The sequence below is a fragment of the Cydia pomonella genome, chromosome 25 (assembly GCF_033807575.1).
Source record: "Cydia pomonella isolate Wapato2018A chromosome 25, ilCydPomo1, whole genome shotgun sequence".
NCBI classification, from domain to species: domain Eukaryota; kingdom Metazoa; phylum Arthropoda; class Insecta; order Lepidoptera; family Tortricidae; genus Cydia; species Cydia pomonella.
The window spans coordinates 3,651,341-3,673,507 of record NC_084727.1 but is presented as its reverse complement, the minus strand read 5'-3'; the positions used below and the strand labels follow the sequence as shown (position 1 = coordinate 3,673,507).

At 36.0% G+C, this 22,167-nt stretch overlaps 1 protein-coding gene and 1 long non-coding RNA gene across 4 annotated transcripts in view; both read right to left on the bottom strand.

The window, feature by feature from the left end:
* Positions 1–14,981, bottom strand: part of LOC133531547 (myosin-7B) — a 43,692-nt gene extending 28,711 nt beyond the window's left edge. The window contains exon 1 of one of the 2 annotated variants that reach the window (XM_061869819.1): positions 13,384–14,981. In XM_061869819.1, the coding sequence (XP_061725803.1) occupies positions 13,384–14,621 (1,238 nt within the window). In that variant the 5' untranslated portion in view covers positions 14,622–14,981. The remainder of the gene's footprint in view (positions 1–13,383) is intronic. The other variant, XM_061869818.1, reaches the window with a different exon arrangement.
* A 2,420-nt stretch (positions 14,982–17,401) lies between these two features.
* LOC133531560 (uncharacterized) lies at positions 17,402–22,167 on the bottom strand. 2 transcript variants are annotated; one of them, XR_009801552.1, is made up of 3 exons: positions 21,811–22,167; positions 20,800–21,157; positions 17,402–18,629 (listed from the first exon to the last, which is right to left on the bottom strand). It is a non-coding gene; the product is annotated as an uncharacterized LOC133531560 (long non-coding RNA). The 2 variants fall into 2 exon arrangements; XR_009801553.1 differs by having other exon boundaries at positions 17,402–17,743.

The following is a 22,167-nucleotide window of genomic DNA, read 5'->3' as shown; positions in this document are numbered from 1 at the left end:
CTATACATTAAAGTAGTGTATACATATTTGGCATTTTGTCCGTGTCGATATTTAATACTTTGACTGTACTTATTGGTGTTGTTTGTTTTGATGTTGATTAAGACCCCCTTTAATCAACAACTCGGCTCGTGACAATCGTAGAATTCGTAGAGCAAAGAGGAGGCAATTCCCTACGTTTGGATCTGAGACCGGCTAGTTCAATAAGTCCGTCACAAACGATAAAAGCGATGATTGCTTTATGTGGCAAAAATAAAATCTGTTAAATAACTAATGTATCTGATGCGAGCTTTTTGGTTTTTCTCCAAGACCATGGGGACAACGCCGTCCTCGAAACGTCGGTGGTAAATTTAAATCTCAATACGCGATTAAGAATCGGGTTTCTATTATTTAAATAAAAAAAGCGGCCAAGTGCGAGTCGGACTCGCCCATGAAGGGTCCCGTACCATTTATGACGTATTAAAAAAAAGTACTTACTAGATCTCGTTCAAACCAATTTTCGGTGGAAGTTTGCATGGTAATGTATATCATATATTTTTTTTAGATTATTCATTATGTTATTTTAGAAGTTACAGGGGGGGGGGGGACACATTTTACCACTTTGGAAGTGTCTCTCGCGCAAACTGTTCAGTTTAGAAAAAAATGATATTAGAAACCTAAATATCATTTTTGAAGACCTATCCATAGATACCCCACACGTTTGGGTTTGATGAAAAAAGATTTTTTGAGTTTCAGTTGTAAGTATGGGGAACCCCCAAAATTTATGGTTTTTTTTCCTATTTTTGTGTGAAAATCTTAATGCGGTTCATATAATACATCTACTTACCAAGTTTGAACAGTCTAGCTCTTATAGTTTCGGAAAAAAGTGGCTGTGACATAATCGGACAGACAGACGGACATCATGACGAATCTATAAGGGTTCCTTTTTTGCCATTTGGCTACGGAACCCTAAAAAGTGTGTGTGAGTGTGTCGAGCTTTAACTGTCGCGCATGTGGCTATGTAGCTAATTACAAATATGTATTACAATTGTATTCCACTCATAGGTGTACAGTTTTAGACAATTTAACTAATTTATTACTATTACCTAGTCTTAATCAGCTTAAAAGTATTAATACAAATTACATATTTCTCACATACATATTAATATATCTATAGCGATGGATACTACTCAAACTCTTTTTTCAGTAGAATAATAACATTACAATATTTTTATTCGTGTATTGTATATGTATTTTTTTTATATTTTTCAGTTGTTTGCAAAAGATTTCAAATTAAATCCTCTTACTTTTCTTCTTGCACCATTTTTACATTTCTGTTTAGCCCTTTGGTTGACTGGTAAGTCCGCCATTTGTAATTTTTTTGTATTTTGTGCAATAAAGTTTAAATAAATAAATAAAAATCGGCCCTTATACAGTTTTGATGTTAGAGTCGGACTGACAGCGCTACAGCGCCGTAAAGAACTGGTTATAAATAAATATTATAGGACATTATTACACAAGTTGACTAAGTCCCACAGTAAGCTCAATAAGGCTTGTGTTGAGGGTACTTAGACAACGATATATATAATATATAAATATTTATAAATACTTAAATACATAGAAAACACCCATGACTCAGGAACAAATATCCATGCTCATCACACGAATAGATGCCCTTACCAGGATTTGAACCCGGGACCATCAGCTTCGTAGGCAGGGTCACTACCTACCCACTAGGCCAAACCGGTCGTCAAAGTTATAAGGTCGTGGTTTAATAACGGTACCTTTAATAAACTATTTATAGACCCGCATGGTTCACAGGTCGTCTCATTATGGTCAGAGTTCGTTTTAACCAGAGATTTATTAACATACCTCGGTTTGACGGGTGCAATTTGGTTTGACATTAAAAAGTGCGAGGGCAAGTGGAATTAGGTTTGGGGTTTTTAGAATTCTGTGCTCAAAGGGTAAAAACGGGACCCTATTACTAAAACTCCACTGTCCGTCTGTCTATTTGTCTGTCACCAGTGAACCGTGATAGAAGTATTTCTGTTATCGCGTCCGGTTTGTTGTTGTTGTGTATAAGGTAGATAACAATATATACATATAATATATAAATATTTATAAATACTTAAATACATAGAAAACACCCATGACACAGGAACAAATATACGTGCTTATCACTGTCTCGTAATTTGTTCCAATACAGTCCACGTAATTTTAAAATATCGAATTAAAATAATCCTATGAATATAGTATAATTCACAAAAGTTACATAAAAAAAATATGTATGGTCAAAATATTAAAATACATTGTACATAGCCTTCAGATTAATCTATAAATATCTTACGACCTAGCGATAGAAGATTGAAGCAATTGCGAGCTCGAAAGTCAGCAAAGTCTAACCAGATGCCTAAAACACTTGAAACTACCACTTGAAATAGCAAGCTATTAAAATACCAGAAGTCTGATATGATAATCTTGGTATAGATCGTGTCATTCACGAAGACGCGTGTCTTGACTCTTTTTGTCATGTTATTAAAGGTTAGATTTGAGAAATCTGCGCGTCATCGTGGATGACACGAACTATTTACCTATACTATAGTACAACTGTAATATATATTACACGACAAAGTACGCATAAATATTTATTTAAATTAAACTTCACTACTTTATTTAAAAAGAGTACAAATGGCAGACTTAACGTCTTAAGGCATTCTCTATCAGTCAGCAATTGGGCTAAGCAGAGATGGTTAGTTTAAAATATGTGATAGAATTTAACATAGTGTAACATTGTTAATAATTTAGTCCGGGAGTCGATTCTAATTGAAGAATTTGTTGTGATTTTAACTGGTTTCGATACAACATTGACGATTGCATCTTGGAGATTGGCGCGTCTCAGGCACGACTTTCACTTCATTTCGCATTAACAAAGCGAATTTGAAATAGAGGTGGATTGTCAAAGAAAACTTTGTAGCCACGTATATTTACTGCCATCTTTCGACACATGATTAAAACTTTTAGAACGCCATTTGACTTTGATCCTTATTTTTTCAATGATTTGTGTTAAATTTGTTAAATATAAAAAGGTGGCGCCATCTTACCCGGCACAACCTAAAGGTTATGGCGCCATCAGTCGTAACGATGTTCCCATGCCTTTGGCCTTTGATCTATTAGATGGCACCACTTTTTGATATTTAACAAATTTAACATCTATCAGTAAAAGAAAAAGGATCAAAGTCAAATGGAGTTCTAAAAGTTTTAATCATGCGTCGAAAGATGGCAGTAAATTTATTGTGGCTACAAAATTTTCTTTGACAATCCAACTCTATTTCAAATTCTCTTTAGTATTCAGCGTTAGCGATTGTCAAGGTCGTATCAAAATAAAAACAAAACAATAAAAAATTGTTAAAATAGAATTGAGTTCCAGTATAGGACATAGGACATTTTATTACACAATGACTTAAGTCCCACTGTAAGCTCAATAAGGCGTGTTGTTATGGTGTGTGAGGTAGACAACAATATATAGGTACATATACATAAATATTTATAAATACTTAAGTAAATAGAAAACACCCATGCACAGGAACAAAATACGTGCTAATCACACTAATAAATACCCTTACCAGGATTTGAACCCGGACCGTCGGCTCGGTCGTCAAGCTAATAATGCTCATATAGTTTGCCAAGCCATTTCCATCAGTAGAAAAAGCGGCAAATTAAAAAAAAAATGTGCGAAGGGTTATCGTCCCACAGACAATTTGAATTTCGCGCCTTTTTCTACTGATCAACTTGTTTGACCAGCTATATTTGCTATTTTTTCTGAAATATTTTCCTAAACTACTTTAGAAAGTTTTGATTAAAGCCTCTTTCGACCTAAGCGCCGAATAGTCGGTATTTAGTGTGCTTAAGTAATTAAGTTTTAACTAACACTGTATGGATCAAGGTCTGAAAAAAAAATTTTTATGTCATGCGAACATTTGACTTATAATGTTCGCATGTCATAAAACGAAATGATTCATTATGAAAACTTAACAAAATTAGTGAATGTAGTTAGAGCCAATCAAGTCGAACCCACGATAAAAACGAAATTATTTGTAATCGACAAATAAAAAAAAATGGGAATACGTATTTTACAAGAATACATTTTAAATATTAGATGTAGAGGTTTGTGGTTTTATTGTATGATTTTTCTTTTTATATTGGTGTAATAGATATTCGGCATTTGGCCGAAAGTAGGCAATTTTCGGCCGGTAAACGAATATTCGGTAAAATAGCCGAATACGCCGAATACCGAATAGTTGCCGAATATCCGTGGCATCTCTAGTTTTGATCTACGGTCGATTGGTAGAGAATGCTTGTTCTTTTTATTCTGAAATTAAGTTGGTATAAATAAGACGAAACCAAGTATTACATTTATAGCAATTAATTATTTAACATTATCACTACAAATTGAGACATTAGTTTAATCTGACAGTTCTATTTAACATCGTGGAAGAATAACAAACATTTCATCCGCTCCTCCGCCCTATCTAATAAATCGAACGTCCAATCCATTCTTTTTGGAAGCGAGTATTTGAGGAATTTTAACTTTCAACGGTTATTTAAAATTACTCAGTGGCAGGTGAATTATTATTAAAAGGATAGGTGGCAACAATTTCCATACAAATGTGAGCCCCATTTTCCTCTCTGAATTATGGAAAATATTTTACACAATTTGATATCTAGAGCTAGACCATGACAAGTCTGCAACGATTTTGATAGCACACGCAGTGCAAGTGTTATTTTTGCGTCATCATTTCATAGAAGTTTGACTTTTAAAATAACAATGTTAAAAGTCAAACTGCGTGTGCTATCAAAATCGTTACAGACTTGTCATGGTCTAGCTCTAGATATCAAATTGTGTAAAATATTTTCCATAATCATCATTTCATAGAAGTTTGACTTTTAAAATTGTTATTTTAAAAGTCAAACTTCTATGAAATGATGACGCAGAAATAACACTGGCACTGCGTGTGCTATTAAAATTGTTGCAGACTTGTCTTGGTCTAGCCCCATTAACCATAGCTATGCCCCTTCATTTGCCTTTTTTCAGATTTTTTATTATTAAAATATTTTATAATAATAATAAAAAATTCCAATAAACTCAAACAAAGCGGCAAAGGTGTGGTTGATATACATCGAATTGTGTCAAATGTTTTCAATAATGTTAATACAGGTTGTTTATTTAGTCACCTGCAATAACTTACGGGGTGAATATATAGGTCATACTGAGTCACTTTTATTATGGGACCAACTCCGAAATCGCGAGAAAAAAAAATTACAGTCATTACATCAAAAAATACAATAAATGGACTACGGAGAAGACAAACAGTGCCGAAATATTTTTCAAGTGATATTGTGGAAACATTTAGGAGTTGATACTGAGTGGTAAAGATAGATTCATCGTCTTCCGTGACCACAGCTATACTTGCCGCAAAACTAACTGGCCACTGAGATCATAATACTATCTCCTTTACCCTTGTTAAGACCAACCAAGAGTGAAAGAGATGGCATTATGACCTGACTCGCCACTTAATTTTGCGCCAAGTATAGTGCAACCTGGTTGAAACGTCGGATAAAAGGTAAAATAAAGAAATTTAATCGCGTTAGATCCCTTAATGATATTAAATATGTGTACAAAACGAGTGTTATAATACGAATTTCAATTCTTTTGTGGTGAGCGTTCCGACTGAACGTCTAGCGACCTTCACAAAGGAGGAGTTTTGGGCGAAGGGTGTTAAGTTCCGGCGGTTCCGCGGCCAGCTCCCTGACACAGCGGGTTGCAAAATACATCGCAGCCAGTGTGTTTTAGTTTTTAAGATATATTGTAGGTATATATAATATCTATGGGCCCATAGATGCCTAAAAATAAAGATTTTTCATTTCATTTCATGTCTTTTTGTTAGGCTATTAGAGATGGTGGTAGAGAATGTGTAGATACTTTTGGCACGTAGTCTGATTCGCTACTTTCGATGCTGATTGTACTTCAGAATGTATACATGTTACTGTTATATGTTTTGTGTTATATTTCTGTTCTTAATAAAACAAAGCTGTACGTCATAGTACGTTCTAAACTTCTAAAGTAAAACAAAACACTGTATTAAAAACATTAAACAAATGCTCCTCAATTTCAACTTCAAACGCTAGCATTAGTTACAAATAATTAAACATTAAATAAGATTTGAATATAGATAATCTAAACAGACCCTCTAGTCTTTGCGTTCTCGCGCGTGACTCCATACTTTGAGTCGCGCTAGATGTATAGAGTCACGCGCGAGAACGCAAGCCTTGCTAGAGGGTCAGAGTGCCTACCGCGAACCACGTTCGACGTGTTGCCTCCCTGTCACACTTACATACGAATTTACAAGTGCGACAGAGAGGCAACACATCGAACGAGGTTCGCGGTAGGCCCTTAAATCGCACACGATTATTATGATCCTTCGAACCGGATCAGCATAACGTCAACATACTTAAATGTTATTGCCAGAAGCAAAATGCATTAAGTTTCAATAAATGATAGTGTCACAGATGGCATCTTGTGTTTAGCTCTACTACTCCAACTTGTGGCCTCTACAAACGTCACAGATAATCGCATCCGATTTGGAATACATTGCGGCTCTTAGTCCATCAATCGAATTCGTTGTTCCTACCTAGCCAGTATTACATATCTAAAATCCCTTGCCCTTTGTTGAAACGTCTATAGAAGTCTTTATGGATTACATAGATGGATTAGCTTAGGCTTATGAGGGCCTACCACGTAAATCGAAATTCTTTATCGCTCGAATATACAAGAGTGACGCGATTTGCGATTAACTTCTGGTGTGGTACTTGTAACATGGTCCTTCGAGCCAGATTATTTTAGATTTAGGCTGGTGGTTTTCTTTCATTAACACATTCACTGCCAGACAAAAAACGGCGCACTACCCCAGAAACCGGTGGTCTATAGCTGCGTACAAAACAACCCGCCCAGCGGGTTGTCCGGCATCTGAACAAAGTTCACGAGCGCCCACCAGGTGGGTTCCCGGCAGTGAATGTGTTAAGGTACACTCAGTGTCACATATATATGGCCACTTTGCCAAAGATCTCGTATCACCATACCAACATTGCGACATTGTTAAAGTTATTTATTTATTTAATCGTATGGCATACATATCGTAAAAATAGAGACAATATAATTAATTAAATGTCTACACATAGACCAGTCAGCTACTTGTTAAAGTTGTGTACTTAAGTATAAAAACTTTGAAGCAAACTAATTACTGACGATATTGGACTGGAGATAAAATTAAAGAGTGATTCAAGAGGTGTTGGCGGGATTTGCGTCAAACAAACTTAAGGCCTTGAGGCGTCAAAAGGGGAAATGCGTATTTTCATATCATTGAGACCAAGACGCGCATTATCGTATTAGTAACCAAGTACGTGGGTTTTAAGACTGATAAATAAAACGTTTGAAAATAAACCACCATAAAACTCTGGTAAGGGCATTTATTTGTGTGATGAGCTCGGATATTTGTTCCTGAGTCGTGGGTGTTTTCTGTATATTTATATATTACATATATCGTTGTCTGAGTACCCATAACACAAGCCTACTTGAGCTAGCGGTGGGGCTTAGTTAATTTGTGTAATAATGTCCTATAATATTTATTTATTTATTAAAAACCTCCCCTTTCATAGTTTAAAGTTATTTTGTAACACTTAATTATTTGTTTTTAATTAATTTTAAAGAGGATTTCTAATTGGTTTTAGGTGTACCTCTAATGTCATGCTTTTTAGGGTTCCGTAGCCAAATGGCAAAAAACGGAACCCTTATAGATTCGTCATGTCCGTCTGTCTGTCCGATTCTGTCACAGCCACTTTTTTCCGAAACTATAAGAGCTGTACTGTTCAAACTTAGTAAGTGGATGTATTCTATGAACCGCATTAAGATTTTCACACAAAAATAGAAAAAAAACAATAAATTTTGGGGGTTCCCCATACTTAGAACTGAAACTCAAAAAATCTTTTTTCATCAAACCCATACGTGTGTAGTATCTATGGATAGGTCTTCAAAAATGATATTTAGGTTCCTAATATATTTTTTTTCTAAAGTGAATAGTTTGCGCGAGAGACACTACCAAAGTGGTAAAATGTGTGTCCAAAGTGGTAAAATGTTGAACGAGATCTAGTAAGTAGTTTTTTTAAATACGTCATAAAGGAACCCTTCATGGGCGAGTCCGACTCGCACTTGGCCGCTTTTTATTGTAATTATTTATAATGCATTACGTATTTTTTTTCTTTTTGTTGGTTTCCGGACTTTCATATTATTTTGAACCTAATGACTTCTCCTTGTTTTTGACTTTGTTTTATATTTATTAATTAAATGACTTAACCAATTCCATCATTTGTATCAAGTTTTTTTATTTCTTTCCAGTCTTACCTGGTTTAAATTAAATTTTTGAAAGGGCCTCTGCGGGTTGGGTTAGGTAGGTTCCCCGCACGTCTTCCAAATGTCCGGGACACCCAATCCATGGGACGTCATTTTGGAAAGACATACATATAAAAATAATTTATTTATATAATATTTACCATAATTGTAATTTTCCCATAACATTTATTATAAATGTATCTAATTGCTCTAAGTATAAAATGGAGGTGTCTCTTAACTTTGCTCAACCCGTTACCATCAAGATGTCGTCTCTTTGACTTGCCCAATCAAAGTGAACGAGTCTGTACCACTCTGTCTTTAGTTTCTTAAAAATCATGATACATTGTCAATAAACAATGTGAAATTGGTATTAATCAGACGCTATCGGTATCTAAACACACCACAAACATCGTAAGCCTAAACGTATCGGATGACCACTCTGTGGTTGTATATTTTTTCGCGCGCTTTTTTGACGTTTCAAGGGCGCCATGCGTGTTTAGTCTCGCTAATGAGTGGCAACAAGGTTGGACACATATGTGCTAATTTTAATTTACGTTGACAGCAGGCAAGTCGGTATCTGGAACATGCGTATTGAGGGTTCCGGAAACTGTACTTTTTTTTCTCTTAGGCTATTTGAGTGTGCCTCTGCTGGGCAAAGGTAAAGTGCTTCGAATTTGACAGGCAATAAGATGGCGCTGTACAGCTCCATACATTTTGTGGTAACTCTGATTATCAAAAATTGACGTTTGACAATTCAGTGACGGAAAAACATATTGCGCAGTACAGCGCCATCTAGCTTGGATGTTAAACTAAGAGGCACGTTTTTTTCTTAGACACCTCTCTATTACAATCAATTCTCTTTGCTGCTACACTAATATGCTTAGTGGATGACTCACTATAGCCATTATATAAAGGGCTTATAGCTGCTTTAAAATTGTGTTTGGTTATTTTAAATACTTTAAATAGAGGTTTTATTTAAGTGACCCAAGCGACCGTAACCATGACAACGAGTGACATAAAAAGCCCTTTCCTACCCTTCTTTAGGTAAGCACTTTTTTAGAGAAAGTAATAGCAAAACCTAGTAAATGAGCTAATAGTTTAATAGCTGTATCGCAATACTAATTCTTCCAGACGACCTATCTGGTCTAGTGTGTAGTGACCCAGCCTATGAAGTTGATGGTCCCGGGTTCAAATCCTGGTAAGAACATTTATTCCTGTAATAAGCATATTTGGTCCTGAGTCATGGGAGGTTTCTATGTATTTAAGTATTTATAAATATGTATACATTATATATATCGTAGTCTAAGTGCCTACAACACAAGCCTTATTGAGCTTACTGTGGGACTTAATCAATTTGTGTAATAATGTCCTACAATATTTATTTATTTATTCTTTGATATAGGAATCTGGCGAGCTGATTCCAATATTTTAGTATTCTTCCCATGAAGGTCGACGTAAGAGGCGCGCTGAGTGCTCTCTAATGCGAGCGCCGAAGGCATTTCTTAGGCATAATCGACGTACGGGGCGCTCTGAACGCGCTCCAATGCCGGGCGCCTTTAGCGCTCTTATACGAAAATACCTCATATCGACTATTGTACCAAACAAATAAATAAATATGTCAACTGTGGTACGTAAAAATGTATGCATATGATATGAATCAAGTAAATAATGGTATATAAAATAAAAGTGCGTGCTAAACGTATTTGCGATGAATTGCCTTCGGTTCTTTATTTACCTTCGAGTACGTTACCGCGCGTGCGACGAAGTAGATTAAATTTATCTATCGACGAGTGACGAGTTTGACATGCGCCATGATTTGCGCGTTAAATTAAAACAATTACAATACAATACATTACAAATCCTCTTTATTATACCATCTCAAAATATATTTACCAAGGAACACAGTAATATGTATTGAGAGAGACGTAAATTTAGCTGTTTATTTTTTCAGCAAAAAACAATAATAAAATTATATGGATTATATAATTATATATTTATATTATTAATCGGTAGTAACCCTGCCTATGAAGCCGATGGTCCGGGTTCAAATCCCGGTAAGGGCATTTATCCGTGTGAGGGGCATAAATATTTGTTCCTGAATTATGGGTATTTTCTATGTATATATATATCGTTGTCTAAGTACACAAGCTTTATTGGGCTTACTGTGGGGCTTAGTCAATTTGTGTGTAATGTCGTTTATTTATTTTATGTAGATACTCCCATATTCGGCATATTCCAGATTCCAGGAATAACATAAAAATAAATAAATATGAAATATGAACGGTCTATTTAACGAATTACGAACTAATTATTAAATTAAAAATAAAAAGTTATTGCGCGTACTATTTTGTGATATCACACTTTTTACTTGATATACACACATTAAAATGATAGTGTTGACGCTTTTCTGTAGAGAATACCTATAATGGCGTTAAGTCAGCTTGTTGTACTGTTTTTTACGTGCAATAAAGTTTCAAATAAATAAATAATCAAGTACCTAGTTAGTTTTTAGCTTGTTAAATATTATTTTAGTGAGTAACTAAAATGAGTGAGTAAAGTTAAAATGAGTTTCCAGAAAGTAACAGATCACCTCATACAGATGCCGCATTGTGGCGCGTTCACGAAAGTTCATGCGCAATTATCACTTGTGTTAAACTTTATTATTTTATTTATTTTATTGATTCAAAACATTTACACAGCGCAGTGAACAAACTGTGAAATTTATACAGACTAGGTACATGATACAGTCTACAGAGGAAAAACAACAAAATGAGATATATAACTTAAATAATGTATGAAAATATAGTTAGACCACATTCAGTTGGCAGTGATTTTAATAGCATAGACTGTGTAAATGTTACTTAAACGTCATAGATTTTTTTAAGAAGATTTATTATGATATATGGTGGTCGTATTTGTCTACGTAACAGCATCTGTCTTTGAATTGCTTGTTGTTAAGAGGAAAGGGGACGACCGCTTCTCCATACAAGCGAAAAACCAATTCCATACGGATTTTTAAACGGTCTTAAACATTTACAATACTTCAATAATCGACAACAATCAAACGAAGACGAAAGTAGCTTTGGTTAATAAATATATACACCAAATTCCATAAAATTATTATCAATAAATAATAAGAAAAGTGGAATCTTGAGCGTTGCAAGGGTTTCAATAAGGTTTTTGAACCACCGTGGGGTTAAACAAACTTTGCTTCCGAGTGCAACACAAATTAAAAAAAAAGTTACAAATCAAATTCAAATATATGAACGTTATTAAGTATTTATCATTCAAAATCATCACTTAAAAGTAAATTCTATCAGCCAACAAGAACAAACAAATTAAAATTTTGCATCAGATTACTTTGCCACACATGTGGATAAAATTCACCATCTAGGCATCTAGACAGCACTTTGAAAAATGGCGTCGCTGAACAGTTGCGCCACGTTGCGTCGAGCAGCAGCCATAAGAGGAAGAGGTGAGTAGACGCCGACACTCGGGAGACGCTAGTGTGGGGTGGCCCTTAGAGCTTAGACGAACTCTATAGGGTAGCAAAGCGGGCGAAAAGGACCCCTGCCCCCAGAGGGGCCCAAATGTGACCGAGAGGCCGTGGGCAACACCAGTTACCCACACCGTCCCCAAAACGACGGCCATACGACCACCCCACCAGTCGGTGGGGAAGCGACCCGCGACAGCCGCCGCAGCCGTGAGGCGGTAGCGGCCCCTCATACCCCCCTGACGGGGGTATCGACAGATTACTCACTCACGGCCGTGGGCACTGGTCCCCCTTCAACTATTCGATGAATTTACCATAGGCCTCAATCGGCTCAATCGTAGTTATAGGAGATAATAAAATTCTAATAAGTTTCTTTTTTATTGGTACTTGCCGCCAGATGTTTCTTCCAAGAGATATAAATCATTTATATGTCCGACATAAGATAATAGGTACTTCTACTTAGGTACTTTAGCGTCCTTGGATTCGAGCGCTCCCCTTTTCCTTAGCTGTGTGTGGCTGTGTATTTATATCCCGGATACTTAAAATTAGATTTCTATTTTGACAATTAATAATAATAATAAATAAATAAATATTGGACATTCTCACACAAATTGACTAAGCCCCACAGTAAGCTTAAGAAGGCTTGTATTATGGGTAATCAGACAACGATAAATATAATATAAATACATAGAAAACACCCATGACTCAGGAACAAATATACGTGCTCAACTGCTCATCACACGAATGCTCAACCCGTACACCCCGAAATTCAGTAAAATGCTGTACCTAGATGGTATTCAAAGTATAAAAATCGGTACGATTGGTTTTTAGGCCATTTAAATCAATTTGATCAGTAGAACCAAAGAAAAAAAACCGGTCACGTGCGAGCTCGTTTTACTCGCGCACCGAGGGTTGCGTACATACTTTGAATTATTTCGTGTTGTAGTTATAAAGGCGAAAGACTTTTGATCAGAAGTACCTATACTAATTACAGTAATTACTACACCTCTACAATTATACAATTGTGTACAGCGCCATCTATCGGCAAATTGTCTAACTAATTTGCACGATGATATCGCCAAATTAACGACTTTGAAGTGATGTTGTGTGTGTGATGTTTTCTAAGCGGAATATAGAAAGAAATATTGACTGAGTAAACACAAGGCCTTGCACTCCGATCACAAAGTTGCATAAGAACCTAGCTATCCGCAAATAGTCACAGAGAAAGTGATTGTTAAAATAAACTACAACTATTATTATGCATTCATTTCGCTCCACATTTCTACAACGCTGCATCCTATTTTAAAATAACCGCAGCAGCCGGCTCTAATATAGTCCATAATCCCTTTAAATTAGGTCACTGTCAACTCGAATAAACAAAATACCTACCTATAGAAATCCGCGTATTATGACTTCCCGTATAATTAAATAAAATATTATTTTTTAGTAAACTTATCTTTATAATACTCACTGATCGTCTTCCGCATCTTCTGTGTCGTCAAACTCTACGCTAACTTCTTCTTCTATTATCTCTATTACTTCTTCTTCACTCTCACTGACCTCGCTCTCACTCTCACTTTTCACTACACTAGTTTCGTCATCCTGTTTATCACTATCTATGAATCCACTGTCACTATTATCACTAGAGATTATTTTTAGATCGTCTACAACTTTGATTGTTAATGGTTCTTCGTTTTCGTTAATGTTTATTATTGTTTTATTTTCATTTTCGTTTCTGGATACAACCACACCGCCTAGAAGTTCGTCATTGTCTGGCAAAGAATCTTCTAGATACTCCTCGTCTTCTTCTGAAGTTAGAGATTCAAAGGAAGAGTTATCGTCATCAGTTTGCTGTTCACCGTCATCGAAAATAATATGTTTTCTAAATGTGACGCGCTTTTTACCGCAATCGGATCTGTCATCATCTGAGCAGCCTTCAGTATCAGACTTGGGCAGTTTTAAATTCGACTTCTTTTTAAATGCAGGCGACTCTTCATCTTTAGAATCTAAGCTCACTTTATCGTTTTGTTCTTCTTCCAGTAGTTTCTCCAGTTCACCTTGGAGCTCGGCTTTATAGTTGTTATTGTTTGTTTTGTGTGCGTCGTCAATGGATTCGTAGACATGTTGCTTGCTGTCGTTGGCTCCCATGTCCTTGATTTCATCGATAGTGCAGTCTATGCTGCGCGCGATCTCCCGCAGCAGTGCCTCGGCGTGGCGCTTCTCCGAGTCATCGGGCGCGTCGGACACGTACACAAGCGACACGTGTTTCTCGGGACGGGCGTACTTTTGCAGGACGAGCGCCTTCACGAACTCCGCGGGATCTGCGTCAGTCGACTGAGCCGGAGTATTTCTGGCTACGACGTCATCCTTTAGCGTCGGATCGCAATCGGACAAACTTCGTTGCAAATTGCAGGGCGTCTCTTTCTGCGGGCTCACGCGGCAAGACTCCGTACGCGCGGTTTTTCTTTTGTTTTTCTTTCTCCTCCCCGCCATGATTTCAAAGATGGCGCCGACGCCTGACTTCTGGTTGTAATTCGTTTCGGGTATGAGTAGGTTCACTACATCTTTTCTGAGCGTGTCGTTCGTTGGGCTATTCTCGGGCGACCGAGAGTCGACTGAGGTGTGCTCGGGAGCGCCGGCGTCGGTCGGCAGTTTCCGCGGGGCGTCGGGCTCGGCCTTCCCGCCTTTTCGTTTGAATATCTTGAACATGCTGGAGCGGTCCAGCGCGTTCGACGCGCGAATATTAACTGTTAGGAAACAGAATTCGCGAACGGCGTCATGTTATTTATGTGCTGGAAAGAAACATAGTATGCGATGTGTTGTTATTGGAATTTATTTAGCAATAATTCAGTTTCAATTAGGTACGTTTTATCATGCTAGATATAGCTAGTTCCCATACCAACGTTACTATAAAAATAGCTGTTCTAGAATGAATCATAAAAGGGCCTAGACAGCATTTGTCACTCAGCCATAAATTCAGTAGTCAATCAACCTTCATTGTGTATGAATCATATTGTAACATTAGCAAAGGTTTTGAAATATTAATGTAATAACATTAATAAACATGAGGATTATTTTCCGAGGGTTTAAACACTTAAAACTGCCGCGCTTTCGTTTTATTTTTATGGATTGTAATAGCATTTCGATATATTAATTTAAAATTTTTGTACTTTTATTAATACAACCGGAAACGCTACAACAATCTTCGGGTCATTCTATCAAAACGTGTCCAAGATTAATGCATGTCGTGCCATAAATCGTTAAAGCAAAATAGTACATTACGATTGAAGTGCGAAAAATAGGAAATTCGAAACGAGTGGCGATAAATTAAAACACGACCGAAGGGAGTGTTTTAAATCGACACGAGTTGCGAATTACCTATTCGCACATGTATCGTACAACGTTTTACAGTACATATGGCCCTTTAAATGTTCGACACAGTAACATAATATGCTACTTCTCGCACTAGTGCTATAAAGTAGCCCCATATGTACTGTAAAATATATATAAAAGAGAAATTCACCAAACCTACAAATGTAACAGATTTAGGTATTTTTTCTCATCGAAATTTTATAATTGTTATTAATAATTAGAAAAAACGGCAGCCTCTAGGGCCTTTGCCAACGTCAGTTAGAGGCAAAGAATATCAAGAAAATTATTTATACATATATTAATTAGCAAGAAAAAACAATCTATAACCAAGATGAAGGCAGGTAGCAATCTGTAAGTTTCAGAACTTAAAGATCATTCTCAATATTTCCGAAAATTCCTGGAAACTTTCAATAAGTTTCCACTTAGAAAGTTCCCGTTCAGATTAGGGATACTCGTAATTCTAGGTATTCAATGTCCTTAACTGTTTCATTTAACATTTGTTATTGTTATTGCCATTAATGGGTCCTGTTTCAAGTGTAGTAAAAATCGAAACCATCTGTAAGAAGTTTTGGCAATAAGTAAATGCTCAGATAATATACCGACAACGTTTCATGGTAACCTTGCAATTTTTGAAAATTCTCCTTGACATACTGAATTTCTGATTAGCCCTATGGTTGACTGGTACAGAATGCCTTAAGGTATTAAGTCCGTTATTTGTACTTATTTTAATTGAGCAATAAAGTTTAAATAAATAATTAAATATAGTAAGCTAGGCAGGCGTTCCGTCCCGTTAAAAAGTTCTGGGGGCCTACCGGGAAATTCGAAATTCGCAAATTGCGGGGATCTTTCTCTTTTACTCTCACTAAGACGTAATTAGAGTGACTGAGAAAAATGCCCGCAATTGACGAACTTCGATTTTCGCGGTAGGCCTCCTGTCTCCTATTCGTTCGTTCTACAGGTGAGTATGTCAAAGCTGTGTCAAAGTCGCGTGAAAAATCAATGATGCAACACACGAAAAACGGTGAAACATAAAATAGAGTTGGACGACGTTCAATATTATATTATCTATTCCTCGCGGCCTTCCTAAATACAAACATAATAAACAGTAGTTTATTTTTTTTACTACAAATATTGAAGGATGAATGGAAGTTGATGTGTGTCTGTGTAAATACTGTGAATTAATTTTGATGATTTACGTATGTGTGTTGTCTGCATTACAATTTAGATGACAGAAAATGACTTTGGGTAAGTAGTAGAGCTAACAGAGGTAATAATTGTCTATTATTTTGAAAATAATAAATAGCCGTGATGAGAAATTAGAAATTAAACGAACTTACCTGTAAGTGAAGTTCAATTCTAATTATATTAGCTGCACAAATTTCGAAATGATGTATAATAACTAAGTAGTAGGCGTTATCATGAAGCCTTCGACCATGAAATTCAGAGTAAAAGTTAAAATTTCTGAACGCAACGGCCACGTTCCCGCGAACAGAACTGTCAACTTCATTTAGTTTAGAGTAACAAGCCAAGACACAACACTTTCACTGCCAGTAACCTGCTAGGGTTCTCTATTCTCAGGCACAAGTCGCTACAAAGCGGAAAAAACACTTGGTATCCGCTATGCTCGTAGCCCATGCTGGCAGTGAATATGGCAACAGATGGAACAGCTTGGCCCACAACTCTGCAAAGCCAATATTGCTTTAAAACTTTGACAGGGATTAGAATATTAGAATCCCTGGTTGTCTCAAGACAACCCGGGTACTGGGCGGGAGGGATCATCATTTCGAAATTTGTGCAGCTAATATAATTAGAATTGAACTTCACTTACAGGTAAGTTCGTTTAATTTCTAATTACTATTACGCTGCACAAATTTCTTCAATGATGTATAATAACTAAGTAGATGTTTAGAGATAGGTTTTCAAAGTTTTTATTTTGGCTTTGTATTTCAATAATGAAATCTAAGATTTCATTTAGAAAAGGAACTTTTTTAGCTATCATTAACTGTATTTCCAATATAGATATTTAGTTCTTAAAACATTATTTAGAGATCTAGTGAGATCACCAAAAAGAATATATCATCATATATAAATCCTCTGAAAGACACCAGAGCGACAAGTTGTACTGTAATTTGATCCTTATTTATTTATTATATAAATAAATACAAGTACAAAAGTTTTAATAAGAAGTCTTCCTTGAAGACCTGCTTAGGCATCCTCAACAATAGTTGAAACAAAAAATGAATTGTTCCTTATTAATAGGTATTTCATTAATACCATTTAACAGAACGGTGTGTTGCTACTTACAACCTTTAGTAACACTTATTTTCTCCTTAACTAAGGATCAAGCACAATCATTGGATGGCACTATGGCCTTATTATGAAATGAGCAAAATCATTAGACTCGGACTTGATGTTTTTCTTTCCATCAATATTACTCCTAAATGATTTTGGTTTGGATCCTGAAACCAACGCATAATAGGTTGAATGGGTGGTGAAAACAAAAATATCAATACCACTATCTTTAAAAGTTGACTTAATCAAGAACAAATCGTTTGGGAAGTGATGGTCATATGAGGTTTTTGAGGGCAATAAATAATTACTAACAACTGAATGAATACCATTCGTTATTTTTATATATAAGTAGCTAAAATATATTCGCCCTGAGCAAGCCTCATTCCATTTCAAATTAGTTTTTCCTTGAAAAATGCTACGGATAGCAAAGGTAGCTGAAATTTTTGTAAGGACTTGGTCAGAAAATCAGAATAATAGTAAAAATTACATATTTTATCAAGGACAGGGTTTGCACGCTGCGTGCAGTAACAATAGCAAATAAGGCAAGTACCTAAGCAATTTCATAACTTTCTCTTAATTCTGTAATGAAAAATTTTCATTGGTGGCATTGTTGATAAATAATTTGAGACTGATTAAGGGTCCCAGGTCACACTTTAAGGTTGAGGTGGGTGTAATCGAAACAATACGTTCTTCATAAAGCGTTTCACTCTATCATTTGAGGAGTCGTCTATATCCCAATATAAGCACATGAGCAGATTTAGAAAAATGGACACTTCCATACCTAGATCCCTCATCACATAATGCTTTCAGAATGGCAAACATTGCTAGAAAAGATGCGATAAGATAATTAATGTAATTATTTCCACAAAACATACACCAGTGTTTCAAGTGTTTACGATACTGCTTGACGGTGTTGGGCATAAGAGACTCCACCCCACCATGCTGTTGGCCGCACCAATCGAAAGTTCCTCCTTTCTCCTTCTCTTTTCCGCTCCTTCAGTGATGGAACTTCCCGGATAACACCGGGGTAACCAGGCAAGGACACTACTGAAACTGCCGGTTAATGGAATAAGTTTTTATAAATGTGAGCTGGGGCTCAAATCTATACAATTGTATGTAACATGTAAGTATTTGTAAAAACTGTGTACAATATGGTTGTTGCCATGTCTTCTGCATTTCCTAAAACTTTAATAGGTACCTTAAATTTCATTTCGAATGGAAGAAAAGCATAGATAAAATAATTCATCAAAGAAAATGTGCAAGCATCTATGTAGAAAAAATATCTGGGTTACTACACCAGGATATATATAGCGTTCACATATTTCATCTGCGCGACTCCAATAACTCGGTATATGAGTTCCAAAATGATGCAGGAAATTTCTAAATATTCATTGTTTAATTTACGTTTTATCTCCGAAATCTTATATAGTTATCTCTCAATCAGCTATGACACAGTTCACCTATAATATTTAAGACTAATATTGTAATGTCTCGTTTCACACCAATGCCAATTGTTCCTCAACATTGTTTTGAGCATCGAACATCGATGGTTTTGAGGTAAAAATACTGTACAGTAGTATTTCAGTTCACCAAAGCGGTTTATAATTGAGATAGCTGTGTTGTATTTTCTCAGAAGTATGTCACAGTCTGGTAAATCGGAAAGAAACGTCTTTAAATATTAGACCACCATTAAGCTGAATAAAATTAATGTAACGTATTCTATTAATAGGCTCCTTCCATAATCCCACAGATAACTCATTTCCACACGGTTGCCCCAGCAGGTCAATAAACTATTACTGTATAGTAAATAAATATCTTCAAAAAGTATATTTATAACCCTTTACTTTCAATTAGCCACCAAAATAAGTCACACTAGGTGATATATTGACATTATATTTCTTTAAAATATTTGAACTCGGTATTCTTTTCTCTTTTCAGCTCTTTAAACATACACACGGCTATATTAATTAGCCAAACTTATAGCTATAAAAGAAAAACATATTTTATGAGCAAAGTTAATGAAAATTTATAAAGATGTGACCTTTTTATAAAGGCCTTTATCCTTTGTTTAACTTGGAATTGTTTCTCATTGGGTAAAGAAATAAATCCAGATATTAGACAGCTTTCTAAGGTACTAAGGAGCTAGTTTAATTTGATTATACCTAGCTCCATATGGTATCAAGAATAATAGAGTGCATCTTGTATAGGTACCTACATAGTCTAAAAACATTTATCATAAGGACAATAGATATAACATCTAAACAGTTGCTCATTGTGTGACCTCTAGATCTTGGACACTTCATGAAAGGTCTGACACATAGCTAGAGAGACATATAGTCAAATAGTCTAATGACAGGACTTAAAACTGTAATCTCAGCTTTCCACATGAATCAGAGATATTTTCTACTCTCATAAAATCAAGTAAAAGGTGTTCATGCAACAATTAGTTTCATGGCAATTCCAATGCTTAGTTGCAATCAATTTACTTATATTAAAAATATAACTGTATTTACTTCCCTTAGGGTTTTGTACATAAAACATTTTAGTTAAATATTAAGCTGTGTAAAGTGTATATTCTTGTGTAAGAACATCATAGGTATATATTTTGTACACACAGTATATATCACAGTCACATAACTTCCTAGTATTGACTGTCGATTGCTCAATAGTAATCATTTTTCAGAATTAATGTATGATTAACCAGGACAAAATCCTTGGGTCCTTGTAAATATGATGTCATTGCACTGACAAAAAATGTATTTAAGTTAACCACAACTTTCAAGAATTTGTTCTAAATGAACACAGGCTGTTGTGGTGTCGCTGAGTGCGACCACATTGTGATGCAAAGGGGAAAGTGTTGCTCCGCTTCCTTATTGCTGCTTTTGACCAGGGTTTTTGTATGTTGTTAGTAAATAAGTAATAAATACTTTATTATATGATAACAAAGAAAAGCAACAGCAAAACATACATTAGAAAAAATTATTGATAGTTGAGCCCTTGAAGTTTAAAGTACCGGGCATTAGGACTTACAATAATTTATAAGTCATTAGTACTTCTGCTAAACTTTCTTAAAACACCACTTGTCCACAGCATGTTTAAGTAAATGATTTAAAAACCTTTTATGCCATTGATTGTGATTTAATAATTGAACAGCTGCCTTAGGTAAGATTCTCAGTGATAATAATCACACAAAAAACCAGTGGTCACTTAAGAGTGACACTACCTTTTCATAGCTGGTTACAGCAGACAATTTATTGAGTGCTAAATCATCACAGTGAGAGAACAGGTCACAGGAAACTTTATTTTATTTCATTTCAATACCTAGCCTTGTTCCCAACTGACAAACGTCTCACCAGCCGCAGCTTGAGTCTCTGGGTTCATCTTCAGAGCACTAGTAATTTAACAAGGCAGAGTATTTTTTCATAATCTTGTCCGGGTCATTGTTGTTTTGTAATGTTCGTAATTATATATCTGCAAGCAAACAACAAGATTGTCCTAGAAGGATTATTCCCATATTTAACCTTCTGGTGCGGTGCCTCCTTCCAACAAGGTCAAAATTAACTCGCTTCATTCTTCACTTGCTGAAATTAGAATAAGTACTTAAATTCACCTACTTGAAGATAAGTATATATCAAGAGACAGCCTAGTCTGGCATACCACATTGATTAATTCTTGAGGTTAAGAGCTGTGTCTAGTCTAACACGCCACCAAACCCAGTAGGTATATCTAGTAAGACTTGTAGGTGGCTTATGGTCCACTACCCATTGCCGGGTAGGACATGGGCAACATCTTAGTGCTGTTGGTAAGGGATATTTGATAACACCACAATATCCCAAGGCTACTGGCAGTGAACGCACCTAGTATAGTATGGGAAAGATTGGCAAGTGCAAATAGCAGCAGAGATACCTAGGTTAGCACTCCAAACTGCTTAGCTCAGCCATTTTATGCAGTTAGCAAACAGAGACACCTAGAATAGTGCTCCAGAATGCACAGCACAACCACCATATGCAGTTAGCAAACAGAGACACCTAGAATAGTGCTCCAGAATGCACAGCACAACCACCATATGCAGTTAGCACACAGAGACACCTAGAATAGTGCTCCAGAATGCACAGCACAACCACCATATGCAATTAGCAAACAAAGACACCTAGAATAGTGCTCCAGAATGCATAGCAGAAACGTCAAAAAACAAACGAATTAGCACTTGATATTACTCCACTGTATTTCTTACCCGACGTTTATGTTCCTTTTCGGAATTTTAGTTATGTATGCATTAAACATTCGTTCGCTGGCACTATTAATGTAGGTACATCCATGGCCTGCTACATTTTTATCTCGATATTTATCACGTCCGTGTAGCTATGCTATCGACGAAAGGACGCCGCAATTGACCTTGAACGCGAAAGTTGCATTTTCTTCTCCGATCTTGTGGTTTTTTCCCTCCAATTTTGCAATTCGTCACTGTTAACACTATTTTCTTTATTTTTTCATATTCTTATAAAATGTTAACTGTTATTTTCAGTTAAAAACGTTTTATTTTATTATGCCCTAATGGTCGTCGGCTTACATGAATAAACACAAATGAAGT